We start from the raw sequence: 17,318 nt of genomic DNA on the forward strand, positions 1-17,318 counted from the left end.
TAAGACAACCAGTGGGGCAGCAGAGACTGGGGGCTTAATATTTGTTATTTGGGTATTAGAAGGGTGTCTGACCTCTGCAGGTGGGAGAAGACAGGACACGTGGGTTCTTAGCGCATAAAAACCCACCTTTCCTGGTGCGTGTGGCTGGACCAGCCAGTATAGGGTCGTGGGGAAAAGGCACCCCCTAGAAATGCAGGAGCCGGGCAGGGCCCTGCAGATTGAGGATGACAAGTGTAGAGAGGCATGGGGAGTAAGAGCAGGAAGGCCAGAGCTCTGCGTATAGTCCTACCAACCGGGGTCTGCAGGTGATGGAAGATGTTGGGGAACGCTACCAACGGCGCCGTGTTCCTGAAGCTACTCTCACTTTCACACAGATGTGAAAATCCTCAGAAAAGCTCGCTGGGTTTCATAAGTGAGAAGAAAACGTAGGGTTTGTCTGACCCTGATGCAGCTGGCAGAGGAAAAAGCAGGTTAGAAGAAACAGATAGCCCTGCCCTTGAGGCCTGGTGTGGGGAGGGGCATGGGATCTCTGCAGGGGCGGGCAGCCGGGTGCCTGGACAGGGGTTGGCAGCGGCGGCTTTGGGTGAGCAGAAGCCCCCTGGGCCTCAGGGTCCCTCCTCCCCTTCCCTGCTCCCCGGCTCCGTGGCTAAGTGGAGAGCTGGACGTGGTTGTGGGCCAACACCTTTATTCCGCCTGTGTCCCAGGTTCCCCAGGGCCTGGGGGAGAGGCTCGTGTGGTCTGGGTTGCAGCCCAGAGTCAGTCCAGGACAGGCGCATGGCGCACCTTCTGGAGAGGCCGGAGACGTCTCACCAGAGGGTGTCATTTGGTCTGGGCCTTTAAATCCGCTTCTCTGCTGAGGGACGGCAGCTGCGTCCCGGCCAGGGGGTGGAAGCCGGGGACCTGCTCTTGCTCCTGGATCTGGTCTCTCAGGCGCTGGATCTCCAGGCGCTGCATCTCGATGATTCTCCCAGTTTCTTCCTGCACATTCAGCCTCATGGTGGGAGGGACACTGGGCAAGTCCTCGCTGGACACTGCAGGGGACAGGGCAGGGTTAGGGTTGGGAGGTCTGTTCCCGGACTGCTGCCAAGGTTTTCGGAAGCGGCTTATCCTTCCTTTCCCCACCAGCCCCGACCCCCACCCCTGTACACGTTCATTGAGCACCTACTATGGGGTAGACACTCCATCCCAGACACTAGGAATAAAGAGAGGAGCCATTTCACCGTCTAGCAGTGGAGAAGTAAAGGGGCACGCTTTGGAGTGATACGGCAAATGTAGAGCCTGACCTCAGCCCGGCCCCTCTTCTGACCCCCCCAGTCTGCCTGCCCTGAGGTCCCTCCATGCGCACTGTGCATCCCCCACACTCCCCCCGAGAGAGGGTGCTGCTCTCCTTGTTGACGCAGCTTGGCCTCGAAGCTGCCTGTCCTCACGTAAACCTGCTCCTGGAGATGCCTCCCGCTGTGGTCACTCACGCATGTTCCCTGAGGATGTCCCCGGAGACTCTCAGCCCTCCTCCTGCCTCTGTGCTGCCATCCTCCTGAGCAGTGCGGGTGTCCACGGCTCATCCCACTGACGGCCTCACAAGGCCCAACTCTCGGCATTAACGTGCTTGGCCTGTCCACCAGCTCTGTACCTTCCCTTCCCTCGTCACGTCCAGGGTGTTTCACGCCAGTGCTCCACTCTCCTCTTCTTCGGCTGAATTTAGAGCTCATCTTCTTGGACAGCTCCATGTTTTACCCACCAAATGGCCTCCTCTTAGATTCACTCCCTTTTCTGTCCAGTTAGACCCACGGTGAGTTTCTTCTGTCATGACAGCAACTTCGGTATTCTAGATGCCTTGTTGCTCTGCTCCCAGGTACCCTGCCTAGCCCAACCCTGAGATAACCCGACCATCCAGGGTCTCCAATTTCACACCTGGCCTGCTGCACACTACCAGTAAAAGTAACACGTGAGATTCGAATTCTTGGTTTCCAGAAGACAGACTTTATGCACATCAGCAAACTCTCATACCCCACAGTGGCACTCCGGAACTTCAATCCCTACTCCAGCTCCTTTCTCCCACTTAGAAAGAAAATTGTGATAAAGTCTATGCAACATCACATTTACCCTCTTAACCATTTTTAAGTGTACTGTTTAGTAGTATTAAGTACATCCAAACTGTTGTGCAACCAGTCTCCAAAATTCTTCTCATCTTGAAAACCTCAAACCTCATACCCATTATATAGCTCCGCAACTGCCTAGCCTGCAGCCTCGGCAGCCACCATTCTGCTTTCTGTCTTTCTGAATCTGACGACCCTAGGTACCTCAGATCAGTGGAATCTTATGGTACTTGTTCTTTAGTGTCTGGCTTAGCATAATGTCCTCAGCTTTATCTGTGTTACATGTCAGAATTTCCTTCCTTCTTAAGGCTGAATAATATTTCATTGCATTCTGTACCACATTTTAGGGCGTCCCCAGTGGCTTAGCAGTAAAGAATCTGCCTGCAGTGTAGGAGCCACAGGAGACTCTCGGGTTCGATCCCCGGGTCGGGAAGATCCCCTGGAGGAGGGCATGGCAACCCACTCCAGTATTCTTGCCTGGAGAATCCCATGGACAGAGGAGCCTGGTGGGCTACAGTCCAAAGGGTTGCACTGAGTCGGACACGACTGAAGCGACTTAGCATGCACCCACCACGTTTTATTTATCCATTCATCTATTGATGGAAATTTGGGCTGCTTCCACCTTTTGGCAGTGAATAACACCACTGTGAACATGACCCTGCTTTCACTTCTTTTGGGTATAAACCCAGAAGTGCAATTTCTGCTTCATATGGGAGTTCTATTTTTAATTTTCTGAGGAAAACACCATATTATTTTCCATGCTGGCTGTACTGCTTTATGCTCAGATCAGGAGTACACCAGTGTTTCCATTTCTCTAGATCCTTGTCAATACTTCGTCTTTTCCAGGGTTTTTTGTTTGTTTTGTTCTTTCTCTTTGGTTTGGTTTGGTTGATAATAGCCATCCAAATGAGTGTGAGGCAGTATCTCACCGTGGCTTTGATTTCATTTCCCTAATTGTTAGTGATACTGAGCATTTTTCATGCGCTTGTTGGCCATCTGTGTATCTTGTTTGGGAAAAAAAAAGTGTCTGTTTAAGTCCTTTGCCCATTTTTCAGTCAGGTGGTTTTCTTTTTTTGAGTTGTAGGAGTTCTTTATATATCCTGGACATTGACCCCTTATTAGACTTCTGGTTTGTAAATGTTTTCTCTCATGCCATAGGTTGCCTATTCACTCTGTTGACTGTGTCCTTTGATGCCCAGGAGTTTTAAATTTTGACAGTCTCATTTATTATATTTTTTTCTTTTGTTGCCTGTGCTTTTGGCATCATATCCAAGAAATTATTGTCAAATCCACCCTCTCCTCTGCTCTTAACGAATGACTTTGCCACCTTCTTCACTGAGAAACTATGTCTCCAGCTCCCGTACCAGAGTCAAGCTTCTCTCTCTCAGTGGGAGAGGGGTCTCTTTCCTATCCACTGCCGACCCCTTCCCTGGAGGAAAAGAACAGATGCTGATGGCCAAGGAAGAGAGAGATTGCTGACCAAAGAGGAAGTGGTCAGCAATGGCCAGAAGGCAGCCTTGCCTTGGGCCTCTAAGTGGTCTGATGGGGCCAGCACTCAGCATTCATCCTTTCCAGGTGAAGTCTGGCTTCTTCTCTTTCTGCCTTTGCTCCTTCTGTCTTCTCTTCTGCTGCAGCTCCTAGGTTCTTGATCTTTCTAGGCTCTTGATTTCTTCTAGACTCTTGACCTTTTATCCCCACTGTGTTACTCAGTGTTCCTGGTAACCATTTCCTCAGTCAAGCCCTGGAGCCCTGGGGAGAGCAGCAACCCTGGGAAGGTACTGCACACAAAGGCCTATTAGCCTATCCACCTTCTTGGGCCTGCATCACTTGCCTTTGCCTAGTTTAAAACTATTAATAAATGAACTGGTTAATTTTAAACAACTTGGGAATGTGTATTTGGGGCTAACTTGTTTTGGTGGCCCCGTGTTCAAAATCAGAAGCCAGCCTTCTTCAGTTCAAGGCAGACAATTGGTAGTACCTGTCTTCAACTAGTAGAGATGAAATCTCCCTTGAGTAAAGCTCTATGAAACAAGTGACATGATCTTTGATTAAAGGGCAGAAGTAACTGGGTTGGGGCTGGAGAGAGCCAGGAAGCAAGAGTGATAGGAGTTGACACTTGTTTGAGGTGGGGAATGGATTTATGGAAATTCGTTAGACTTTTCTCTCAATTTCTGTCTATGTCTGACAGTTTCCACTGTATTGGGTTGGCCAAAATTTCGTTAAGACTTTTCTGAAGCGCTGATGGAAAAACCTAAAAAAAACTTTTTGGCCAACCCAGCAGCAATAAGAAGAACCTGGCTGTATCATACAGCATCCTGAGGAGGTCTCAAGTGGTTATTTGCTAGACTGCTCGGGCATATTTGAAATATTTTTTAAAAGAGAAGTTTCGCAATTGTTCACAGACGCATCTATGCATCACTTCTAACTGAAGATGGGTTCACCTCCAAGAAGTCAGGTTCTCAGCTATGTTGACACATGTGGTACTCTCATGTCAGTTCTTTAGAGCTGATACTGTTCTTCTGGTTCTACTCACAGAGTTGACCTCTTAATTTCTCTTCAACTCGAACAAAAATGGCATGTGAGACACTTCTATATATGTATCATATATACGGGCTTCCCTGGTGGCTCAGTGGTAAAGAATCTGCCTGCAATGCAGGAGCTGTGGGAGATGTAGGTTCAATCCCTGGGTAGGGAAGATTCCCCAGAGCAGGGCATAGCAACCCACTCCAGTATTTTTGTCTGGAGAATCCCATGGACAGAGGAGCCTGGCAGGCTACACAGTCCATAGGCTCACAAAGAGTCAGACACGACTGAAGCAACTCAGCATGCACACACGATTTTATATAAATTATAAGGCTTATGTATTATATATAAGGCTTACATATTTATATAATACATAAGGCTCCATGTATTAGGTTTCTCACAGAATTTAGTACCAGAGAAAAATTTGCTTTTCCAGAAAAAACGTCCTTTCTCCATACAAGAGCTATACAAACTATTACATTTTTCTCCTTTTTGTCTTGGCTATCAGAAATTCAGAGGAACTTTATAACCACAATAATTAACTTATTTAACATTTCTAGGGTCATTCTTCTCACTCTCCCTTTAAATAGTTTCTGGTCCTTCTTTTTGCCTGTATTTTTGTTGTACAGGTCCACAATCCCTTACCCACAATTGTAAAATGCTAAAAACTTAAAAAATGGAAAGCATTTAAGACTCATGAACTTGAGTGTGAATATTCATATGTTTCTCTACAGAAAGACTAATATGTTTGATTTCAGGGCGCTGCTCCAGACTCCTCTAGGGATGTTATGTGATGTATAGTGTATATAGTATATCCTGAATTCTGAAACCTTAGCCAACCCCAAGGATTTTGGATTTGCGAGTGTTTGAATGCAGTAGAGTCCTCACAAAGCCTTTGGGGAGCAGGCGTGTGGCATGCAGAGGTGCTCAGGAGGCTGTGGGGTGGGTGTGACCTGATGCAGGAGGAAGCTTGGGAGAGGCAGCTTTGGAAGCCAAGAGGAGACCTGTTTGTGGCTGCCTCTGTCCCCTGGATCCCAGTGCCTATCTTTCTTGGCCACTGGTGACATTACCTGTCTCTGAAACCTCTGGTCGAATTTTTTTGGTCAGTTTCAGAGCTGCTTCAAGGTCATAGACTTGGGAGCGGGTAAACTTCAGCTCTCTGCGGAGCTCATTAATCTCCTTGATCAGGGAGACATTTTCCTATAGAAAAGGAGGAGGAGAGAGTGAGTATAGATGGATAAGTGATCAGTGGGCACAGGACCTCCCCTGGCCTGGGGCTGAGGGTGTAGGGAGAAGGTCAGGGTTGGTCCTGGATCTAGATTACATCTCTGGTTCCTCTGGTGGCATGAGTCTTTATTCTGGCTCGTGGATTGGTCTCTTGAGGTATCAGCTGACTCACCTTCAGGTGGACTCTGGCAATGTAAGATACAGACGGTAGGCACCATTCCCATCCATCCAGGCTCTTCCCATCAGTAGCAACACAAGGATTTTCATGGATTTAACGCACTGAAGTTTCATAATAACCCTCTGCATAGATTCTGTTACGACCACAGAATGCCGAAAAAACCGAGGTGATATGACTTACCCAAACTATACCAAGAGAGGTGATATGACTTACCCAACCATACAGATAGCGTGCGGCAGAGCCAGGATCCTGACCCAGCTTGGCCCCAGAGCTCAGAGCTCTTCGGCGCTGCACTCCACTTTGCTTTTTTCCATTCATTACTTGAAGAGCTTGGGGTCTGGTGAGGGGTCTGGGCACACTTTAGTGAGGTGGCCACCTTGCTGGGATGGAGGAGTAGGACGCAGAGCAAAGGCATTTAGCCCTGCCTGAGTGACCAGGATGGATTCCTAGGAACTGAACTGAACTGACACAGCAAACACTGGCCAAATCGACCTGAGACGGACCAGTTCCAGAAACACGCTGTGCTTCAGCCTGGGATTCCATCTTCAGAGTGGCGAGTGGGGAGTCTGAGCCCAGAGGACAGGGTGATCCTGAGCCAGTGGGATAAGCCTTCTCTGTTAGGAGGATGTGAACTGCAGACACCCTGGCAGGCCTTCCCTCCAGCGCCTCTTCATCTAAGCAGGTCAGATCTGCCTTCAGAGTTATAGTGTATCACTTAATTTCACTATTCCTCATTAAAAAAAAAGCTCTCCCTCTTGGATGAAATGCCCAATTATTGCCACTCCTTTGTTCTCTCAGGCTCAGCTTTGTGCCTATTTTTTGATAAAGTCAGCAGGTTTTCTCCTCATTTTTAACCCCTTTAAACAGCCCAAACCTTGGAGATACATAGCCCACATTTTCTTTCCAGATACTCTGTTTCCTCCCTGCTGACTTTATATCATGACATAATGAATTAAATATGTATTCATTGGATTCTAAGACCTTGGACTCTGCCTGACCCGTAAGACGTTCTTAATAAATGTTTGTGGAAGGGATAAGCAAATGAATAACTAATGCAAGATGCCAAGTTGAAAAAGATGAATGTTCCTAATGGGGAAATTATAAATCAAGGGGTAAAGTCAGGGGAGACCAGATAGAAAGGAGTCTTCAGAGAGCCCCAGGGAACCCCTGGGGACACCAGCCTGCTCAGGGGCTCTCTCCACACTTCTTCTTAGTTGATGTCACTTAGTTTCACATCCTCTGCCTCATTCAATAAAGTAATAGTTATCAGAATAAAGATCAGAGACTAACAGTGCCATTTCCACAGCTCTCTTCAGGAACATTTTACGGTACTTCTTCCTAGGCAATCTCTATTCATCATGTCACTCAACCCTGTTGACTCTGTGTCTGAACTGAATTTAGTGTTCATTCATCACCAGCTCTCAGCATCTCTCCTCTGCAACTGTGGTGGCCCCGCGTGGAGCCCCTGCCATTCCCTCCACCCTGCCAACCTCGTCGCCATGACTGGGACCTCTGGCTGCAAGCTTTTGATATATGCATTTCTGACCCCACTGCCATCCCTGGACAGTTCTATGAGACTGGCCTCCTAGACGGGTCTCCAGAACATGGCTCGGTCCTCACTAGAGCATCACTGAGGCCCAGGACTCAGCGCAACCTGATTCCTCTGCTCTGTTCATTCATTCATAAAAATGGGAAGCCTATTAGGTGCTTATCATGCCAGACGCGGGGGTCCAGTGTGGATCCAGTGTCGAGAAGTGAGTGGGGGGTCACCAGTGTAAGGAAGCCTCCTTGTGGAGGCAGAGGGCAGGGAAGAGTGTTTCAGGCCCAGAGCTAAGAGGGAGCAAGCACTGAGCCTCCCAATTCTTTATGAGCTGAGCTACGAGGGAAGCCCAAGAATACTGGAGTGGGTAGCATATCCCTTCTTCAGCGGATCTTCCTGACCCAGGAATCAGACTGGGGTCTCCTGCATTGCAGGTGGATTCTTTGCCAACTGAGTTATCAGGGAAGCCCTTGATGATGATAACAACAAGATAATAACTTCACGGCTGACTAGATTCCTGCACCATATCAGATACTTTGCATACACGACATCATTTGATCTATACAACCACCTTACGAGGAAGTTGTGATGAGATTCAGTTTCAGAAGAGGAATCCAAGGCTGTGGATGGAGGGCAGAGCTGGGATTCAGATTTGGTTGTGTCTGCCCACAGGCGCCTACCAGGCTCTGCTTTCTCACCATTGATGTACATCACCTCCGGCCACACTTCACACAGGATGATGGCCAAAGAAGCTCGGAAAAGTACAAGTGGGGCTGCCTTAGATAAAAGTACCAGACGGCTTTCTGGGGTGGCCCATGTTCTGAGGAGTCCAGAGGTCACGCTGAGGTCAACTGTAGACGCTTGAGTAGTTTTGTGAAATTACATCGTGAATGCAACAGATTTCCTGAGCCTTCTGTTCCAGATCCCTCCTTGGTCAGGATGGTCTACAAAAACTCTTCTAATCCTCCAGAGCTACCCCCCCTCCCCCACTGCCCACAGCTCCTCTGGCAGGGAAAATCTAACCCTGATCCCCTGAGCACCAGGACTTGGGCTATGTGAAAGAGACACACTCAGGGATGCCAAGGTCTGTTTAGATAGAAAGCCTTCTGAACGAAGAGGCTATGCCAAGCTGTCCAGGACTGCCTTCGGTTGAGGACAACGCCAGAAAGCTCCAGATGGGAATGACATTGAACTCCAGACTCCCAGGAAGAAGGGCATGGAGAGGAAATGCCTAGAGCACCCCCTACTGGCCTACCTTGGGTTGACATCTTTAAGAATACAGCAGCGTCTGGTTAGCGTGCAAAAAGCAGGCAACAGATTTATTCCAGAAACTTGGGAGCCCCGCATCCAGCGGTGTCCTTCCTGAGCCCACAGCTGGTGGGGTCGCCAATTGCCTAAATGCACAAGTGAACCACCTCTTTGTTTCTCTTTCAGCCTTCCTCTCACATCCAGCCTGACATTTCTATGTATCATCTCTACTCTGAAATGTCTTCTGACATCACAACCTTCCCTCCCAAGGCCTGGCATCTCTCTTTAACATGAGAATCATCTTCTAACGGGTTTTCCTGCCACCTGCCTTTCCCTACTGGTCTTTCCCTTCTGCCCATAGCGGTAACATTTCCAGAACAGATAACACCCCTACCTACTTAAGAAAACTTGGGTGGCACCAGCTTATAAGATAAACTGCATGCTTCTTGGTGTGACACAAAAAGCCCCTTCAATGTGACCCTAAGCTACCTACCATCCCAGCAGGCCCTTCCTCCTTGCCCCCATGCTCTGCTATAAAGTTAGGTCAGAGGATTCCAGGGTCCCCAAACACCTCAAAGGTCTCACTCTTCTCTGACTGTTTTCAGGTTGTATCCTTGGCCTGGAAGGTTCTTCCTCCGTTGCTCCTTGACCCCCTCTATTCACCATTCAAGGCCTAGCTCAAATGCCACGCCCCCTAGCTGAAGCCCGCCTCTCCAGTGCGCTGGCCAGACTACATGCCTGGTGTGGAGGAGTGATTGCTTGTGTCGGCCTCCACTCCGCTAGGGGAGCCCCATGAGAGTAGGCAAGTCTTCACATTCATCTGGCAACCCTCCATGGTCAGCTTGTAGCTTGGCATGTGAGAAGCTCGCAAAATATGTATCCTGAATGAATAAAGTATGTGTCCTAGATATTTGTATTCTATTGCAAATCCTATTTTCATATCTGCAAGCATGCATGAGAATAAGTGACAAGCGCTCCTGTCTGAACATACAGATGAAACACTGACTTCATTCTCTGTGTCTTCTAACAAGTTTCTCTCAGATGCCATATCTGCCCCAGCCTTCCTCGGCTCTTTGAGACTTAAGGGTCAGGGCCTTGGTTCCTGTAGACGAGTTCCTTACAAACATGTATCAAGGCAGCAGGTGCCCCAGGCCACCAGCTGGGAGGTCTGGAATTGGCTGCCTCCAGCTCACAGGTACCCCCAGTCCATGCTGTGATGGACTTCTAGGCTCTCCTACTGGATTTTGCCTTGGTTTTTGAGTATGTCTTTTGCTCAGGAGAAGTGAAGGAAAACTGCCTTTTTAGAACCCCTGTTTTGTACAGGGCCAGTGCCTGATGCTTTAGATTAGTTAGCTCATTCAGTCCTCGCAGTCACTGGCTGAGGTTGGCATCTTCTCCTCTTTGTACAGATAGGAAGGTGGCTCCTGGAGAATTTGAAGAGTCGTCTCCCCTCCCCCGAACCTGCCAGCAAGAGTGGCTAGCAGGAGGATAAACTGGCTCTGAACTGAGACAAGGCTATGCTTCACCACCCCAATACCTTGCCTTGCCCTTAAGATCAAAGAAGGAAACAATTTTTATCATCTAGAATAGAGGTTTTCAAAGTTTCTTTTACGTCTTCCAAACAAAATCCTACACAGAGCCCACTGAAATAAGCAAGGAGTCTTCCTGGTGGAGGGGATGGTGGGGCCCCAGAGCCCTGCATCCTGACCCCCCTCTTGCCCCCTGCGGTTGTCTGCGGCACTTCGATGCAGCATGCAGGTGTACGATGCTCTCCAGGGAGCTCCTTGTTGACGGCTTCTCTGCCTGCCATCAGAGTCCCCTGCTTGGGTGCCCTCTGCTTCTGCTCCCCGGACTCTCACCCTGGCTCAGCAGGGGTGGGCAGGCAGTCCCTGGGGAACAGGGGAGCCATAGGGGGACCTTCTGCCAGCCCTGCGCAGCCTCCTGCTGATGCTCTTACTTGTATCTATCCTGTGGTCTCCGCCCTCTTTCCTTTTCCTTCTTCTCCTGGGATTGATACTTGCTTTGGGGGCCTGGTTGGCACAGAGAGAGGAACCTAGCCCCTGGTGGACCCCTTAGGCCTGTGCTCTGGTGGTAAATCACAGATGAGTTCAGCAGTGTCACGAGCTGACAACCTCTCCTGTAGTCACCCTGGTCCCCCTGCCCTGCACGCTGCATTGCGGCGTCCACGGGGGCTCTCCATGCTAGGGAACACTCAAGACCCCTAGCAACGGCTCCGTGTATCAGCTGCTGCGAAGAGTCCCATCCATTGGATCCGCTCCCATCTCTGGGCCTCTGGCTGCTGTCAGGACTCAGGAGCTGGGCCGTGGGCAGGGGCTGGTTGGAAGGTGGCATGAGGCCCAGCATGCCTGGGTCTGGCCTAGGCTGCACTGTGCTCTTCCCAGCTGTGTTCGGAACTGGTTTGTTTTAGTCTAATTGCAGCTCATCCCCATTCCGGTATTTACATTATAGCATTAAAGAAATACACATGTTAAAAGATATGTGTCTTATAAACGTAATTCTGATGTTTTCTCTTACTATTAATTCACATTAACTGCCTCAGATGATATTGATACCCAGATAGAAACTGGCAGCAAATCCTGCCTGGCAGTCCTGATAGTGTACTGGAGTGGAAGCGGTAGTAATGGGGTAAGGCTCTCTGAAAAGCTCAAGGAAGGGTCCTGGGAGGCCTCATTAAATCAGGGGGAGGACAGCCCTTAGGGTTGGTGTGGTAGGCTCCGGATCCAAGAGAAGAGCTGGGACCTGAGGCATCAGAAAAGCCAGAGGAGGTGGGAGGCGACAGGCACGCTCCCGGGAGAGGACCAAAGATTTGGCCATGCTCCCAGGAGAGGACTTGGCCAGCAGGGACCATATGATATGGGTAGCAGACTAAAAACAGCCAAACAGAAGAAGGTGAAGCAAGAGCTGGAAACAGAAAAAAGGAGATGGAAGGGAGCGACTCGGAGAGCCAAAGTCATGTGGACACAGGTCCAGAGGAAACGGGGGTCAAGGAGAGGCCTGAGGCAGGTGCAAGAGTGCTCTGCACGAAGACGAGGGGGTGGAAGAAAGAAACAGGTGCCTGGTGAAGAGAGACGGGGCAGAGATGAACGGGCCTTGAAGGGCAGGAGTGGGCATGGAAATGCTGAGAAAGCCTCCTTGGGTGGGGCTCTGGGCTATGGTCACCGCCAGGATGAGCTCTGGGAGGTCAGAGGAGACGAGTCAAAGAAGGAAGTTTGGAGAAAGCTGGTGGCTCCCTCGGACGTTGGGGGAGCCCTGAGGACAGTGGGCTTGGAGGGGCCCTTGGCAGACTTTTTCGTCTCCGATGGCTTGGTCTCCGAGGGCGCGTGTGGGTACCTGCATGATGCGGACGTAATCTGTGCGGTGCAGCTCGCTCTCCTTGACCACCTTCTTCTTGAGAGTGGCCAGGTTCCTCTCCAGGTGTTCCCGCTGACGGGCGTACTCCTGCTGCAGGTCTGAGTTCAGCCCTGCGATCTCCACCTGGCAGGGCAGAAGGGGTGAGCCACGAGGGAGGGGAGAGCCCAGAGGACAGGGGCGAGCGGGAGTTGGAGGCAGAGCTCACCATATCTGCCCGCTGCACGTACTTCTCAAAGAGAGCGCGGACCTTCTCCTTCAGCTGCCGCGGTTCCTGGATGTAGGCCACGCAGTTGTGGAGGTCCGTCTTGAACCGTTTGACCAGCGCCTCCAAGTCCCGCTCCTGTGAGCAGAGGCATTTACTTCTGGCCCTGCAGGGACTCTCCAGGGACAGGGGCTGCAGCCTCGTGGCTTCTTAAAGGGACAAGAAACACCTCATCTGGGACTCATCACTGACTGCCAGGGGCCACATGGGGCCCAGAGATCAGGAGGGGAACACAGGCCTGCGGGGGAGGCACTGAACCCCCATGCCCCTGGCCTGAATAGTTTCGCATCTTTAAGAGGCGGCATACATGGATTTCTTTATTGGCTCCGGATTTCTTCCAGGACCACAGGCCTTAAAAGACTAAAGGAAGTGCCACTGGCCACCTACTCCTTTCACCGCCAGGATGGAGAGCACTGATTCCCTTCTGCGGATCCCAGGCGGGGGCCTCCTTGGCCCCCTGGGAGCTCATCCAGTGTTTCTCCTTCCTGAGGGTTGTTATGAATGAGTGGGTAGGGGAGATAATGACAAAATTGGGCAGAAAGGTTCATCTGTAAACTTGGGCTCTTCCACCACAGTCTCTCAGGTACCCACCCATCTTCCCCCACCCTTGACCTAGAGAGCCTCTTCTCTCTCTTTGCTCCTACAGCCCATTTAATCATGCTCCACAATTTTCTACCTTGCACAGTTAATTATTATGCACGTATCATAAATCACCTGTTAACCTCTTCAGTTTGGAAAGGGCAAGATCTGTGTCAGTTCACATTGATAGCTCTGCAGCTTCTAGTATTATTTAGTCCAGAGTCAAGGCTTGATGTGGGAGATGGAAAAGTTCATTCTGATTCTACCAACACTATGAGGTGCTCTATGCCAGGGGGTGAGAATGAAGTGAAAGTGAAGTTGCTCAGTCGTGTCCGACTCTTTGCGACCCTATGGACTGTAGTCTACCAGGTTCCACTGTCCATGGGATTTTCCAGGCAAGAATACTGGAATGGGTTGCCATTTCCTTCTCCAGGAGATCTTCCCGACCCAGGGATTGAACCCAGGTCTCCCGCATTGTAAGCAGACGCTTTACCGTCTGAGCCACCAGGGAGCGGGGGTGCAGCCAAGTCCTGGCCCAGGACCAGACGACTGGGTTTCCAGCACTGGCCTCTATGTGCTAAATAGCTATGGGTTCTGGATGAAGTTTCTAATCTCATAATCTCTCTGACCTTGCTTTCCTTGTTTATTACATAGAGAGACCAGAACAGGTGACCTCTGAGGTCCCTTGAGCTTGCACTGTTTTGGTAGTCAAGCCTTAACCACCTACTACAGAGGACCTCTCTGAGCATGCTCCTTCCCAGCATGCACAAGCCAGTGTTGTAAGCATCCTTATAACACTGCCTTCCACCTCCTTGATTGCTCTACCCAAAGTCATTTTATAGTCTCAGATGGATTCAGTCACATAAATTTACATGAGCCTCAAATAGGCCAGGGTTGTGAGCAAGTAAAGAATGTGAGTTAAAATGGGAATGTATCTTAGCGATGGGCTGGCTCTGTCTCTTGGAAGCCAGCTGCCCATTGCAGACAGGTGCCAGCTCTTGCATCCAAGAGCTGCCAGACTCTGAAAATCCTCATACCTTCTGTCTCTCTCTGCGCATCTCCTGATCAGTGGCTCTTAATTTCTGCCACAGTTCTGTGATGTTCAGCTCTAGTTGTGTGTTCTGTTTATGGAAACGCTCCAGTTCAGCTTCCATCTATAGACAGCAGTGGAGAAAGAGTCAAGAATAAGAAAGTAAGCCACAGAAGACATACAGATGGCCAATGAACATGGGAAAAGATGTTCAACATCACTAATTGTTCTGTTCAGTTCAGTTGCTCAGTCATGTCCGACTCTTTGCGACCCCATGAATCACAGCACGCCAGGCCTCCCTGTCCATCACCAACTCCCGGAGTTCACCCAAACTCTTGTCCATCGAGTCAGTGATGCCATCCAGCCATCTCATCCTCTGTCGTCCCCTTCTCCTCCTGCCCCCAATCCCTCCCAGCATCAGAGTCTTTTCCAATGAGTCAACTCTTCGCATGAAGTGGCCAAAGTATTGGAGTTTCAGCTTTAACATCAGTCCTTCCAAAGAACACCCAGAACTGATCACTAATTGTTAGGGAAATGCAAATCAAAACCACAATTAGATATCACCTCATGCCTGTTAGAATGCCTGTTATCCAAAAGGCAAGAAACTATAAGGATTAACAAAGACGTGGAGAAAAGGAACTTCTTATGCACTACTCATTGGAATGTAAGTTGGTGCAGCCTCTATGCCACACAGTATGGAGATCCCTCAAAAAATTAAGAATAGAAGTAGGAACAGAAGGCCCAGCTATCCTACTTCTGGGTACTCATCCAAAAAATACCAAAACAGTAATTAGAAAAGATATGCACGCCTATGTTTACTGTAGCATTATTTATAATAGCCAAGATATGGAAGCAATCTAAGTGTTCATCAACAGATGAATGGATAAAGAAGATATATATATATAATATATATATACACATACACACACATATATATATACACACACACAATGGAATACTATTCAGCCATAAAAAGAATGAAAATTTGCCATTTACAAAACATGGATGGACCTTTAGGGTATTATGCTAAGTGAAATAAGTCTGACAGAGGAAGACAAGGACTGTATGATTTCATTCATCTTTGGAATATAAAAGACATGGACGCAACTTAAATGTATATTGACAGATGAACGGATAAAGAAGAAGTGGTACATATATATAACAGAATATTAGCCATAAAAAAGAATGAAATGATGTCATTTGCAGCAACATGGATGGACATAGAGATTATTATGTTAAGTGAAGTAAGTCAAATACAAATACCGTATGGTATCGCTTATATGTGGAATCTAAAAAAAATGATGCAAATGAACTCACTTATAAAACAGAAATAGACTCACAGACATAAACAACTTATGGTTACCAGAGGGGATATTAAGGGTTGGGGGGGATAAATTAGGAGTTTGGGGTTAACACATAAACACCACTATATATAAAGTAGGTAAACAAGTATGTATTGTGTAGCACAGGCAATTATATGCAGTATTTTATACTGTGCTGAGCTCAGTCATGGCCAATTCTTTGTGGCGCTATGGACTGTAGCCCACCAGGCTTCACTCTCCATGGGATCTTCCAGGCAAGAATACTGGAGTGGGTAGCCTATCCCTTGCCTCAGGCACCAGGTTCCAGTAGTCAGGAGTCATCAATTTATAAGGAATTCAAGAAAAGAATCCCTTCTCCAGAGGATCTTCCCAACCCAGGGATCGAACCCAGGTCTTCCACATGGCAGGCAGATTCTTTACCATCTGAGCCACCAGGGAAGCCTAAGAATACTGGAGTGGGTAGCCTATCCCTTCTCCAGAGGATTTTCCTGACCCAGGAATCGAACCAGGGTTTCTTGCATTGCAGGTAGATTACCAGCTGAGCTACCAGGAAAACCCATATATGTGTGTGTGTCTGTGTATACACACAGACACACACACACACATATATATAGATACACACACACACACATATATATATCACTGAATGACTTAAGTATTCACTTGAAACTAACAGAACATTGTAAATTAACTACACTTCAATTGAAAAAAAGCAAAAAACAAAGTAAATGGACACGCCAAGCACAAGATACAGAAAGCAGAGTAGTAGCAGAGGGGGAAGGACAGGGGGAGGGCAACATGAATAAAGGGGAGCAACTCTGTGCTGATGGGTGGAAACCAACTCTGCGTGCTGTAGCGCATACAGAATTAGAGACATAGTGTTGTAACATGAAACTTACATGCCATTACAAACCAATGGTGCCTCCACGAGGAAAGTAAGAGAATGAAAATTATGTTTGAGAACTGAAGTCTTTCAGTGGGAGTATTTCCCCTACTACCAGGGCACCTCCCTTCTAGTTCCCCCTTTGGAACAAACCTTTCCTTTTATTCCTGGCCATCCTCGAAGCCCCCGAGCCCCTTGGCTGATATGGTAGCCCAGATCACGTGTTTCTATTGCCAGGCCCTGAATTTTTTCTCTTTAGTTTCTCTGTTCCTTCAACCTTCTTTTCTTGAATTCCTTATAAATTGATGACTCCTGACTACTGGAACCTGGTGCCTGAGGCAAGGTTCTGTGGACAAGCCCCTTCCTTGTCTACTCTGTGAAGTTGTGTGAGTGAATCTTGACTCTTGGGGACCACAAGTCAGCAGGGCCGACTGTAAAGCAGAAAGTTTTGACGGGACCAGCATGTAGGCGTCCCCAGTCTAAAGCATCAAACAGGAAAGAGGAGGCTGAGAAGGGACCTTTGCCTCATCATTCTGTTGAAAAGTTCTTGAAAAGTTCAACTCAAGACTGTCTTATTTTCAAAAGAAAAAGAAGCTATCCGCGTGCTTCTGAAAGACTATTCACTGTTGCGTTGCTATTAAGCAAAGACCGGTGAGTGACAATCAGACCTTCTAATTAGGAGGAGACCAGCTGTAGGTGAGCACTTCACGGATTTAATTCCTGCCAAAAGCAAAGGAGTGCAGTCTGATTGACAGGCCAAATCTGGTGGACGTGAGCATTCCTGTCGGAGAAGGAAATGGCAACCCACTCCAGTATTCTTGCCTGGAGAATCCTGTGGACAGAGGAGCCTGGAGGGTTGCTGTCCATAGGGTCACACAGAGTCGGACACGACTGAAGCAACTTAGCAGCAGCAGCAGCATTCCTGTTATTAGAGAGGTTTGCTGACTATTATTTTTGGAGGGGGGAAGTTGAGGGAGTTTACAGGGTCTTTTCATGACTGGATGGAGGAGCCCCTTTACTCTAACCCAGGCCCTTTGGTCAGATTTCAAGCTCCCCAG

General features: G+C 48.7%; 1 protein-coding gene across 1 annotated transcript in view; it reads right to left on the reverse strand.

The window, feature by feature from the left end:
* Window positions 1-819: 819 nt before the first annotated feature.
* CFAP57 (cilia and flagella associated protein 57) overlaps window positions 820-17,318 on the reverse strand; it is a 67,591-nt gene continuing 51,092 nt past the window's right edge. Inside the window, exons 18-22 of the mRNA XM_052637683.1 lie at window positions 14,063-14,179; window positions 12,390-12,524; window positions 12,164-12,307; window positions 5,690-5,819; window positions 820-1,031 (exon numbers count right to left, since the gene is read on the reverse strand). Coding sequence (XP_052493643.1) covers window positions 820-1,031; window positions 5,690-5,819; window positions 12,164-12,307; window positions 12,390-12,524; window positions 14,063-14,179 — 738 coding nt within the window. The remainder of the gene's footprint in view (window positions 1,032-5,689; window positions 5,820-12,163; window positions 12,308-12,389; window positions 12,525-14,062; window positions 14,180-17,318) is intronic.

This window comes from Budorcas taxicolor, chromosome 3, assembly GCF_023091745.1.
Source record: "Budorcas taxicolor isolate Tak-1 chromosome 3, Takin1.1, whole genome shotgun sequence".
Taxonomy (NCBI): domain Eukaryota; kingdom Metazoa; phylum Chordata; class Mammalia; order Artiodactyla; family Bovidae; genus Budorcas; species Budorcas taxicolor.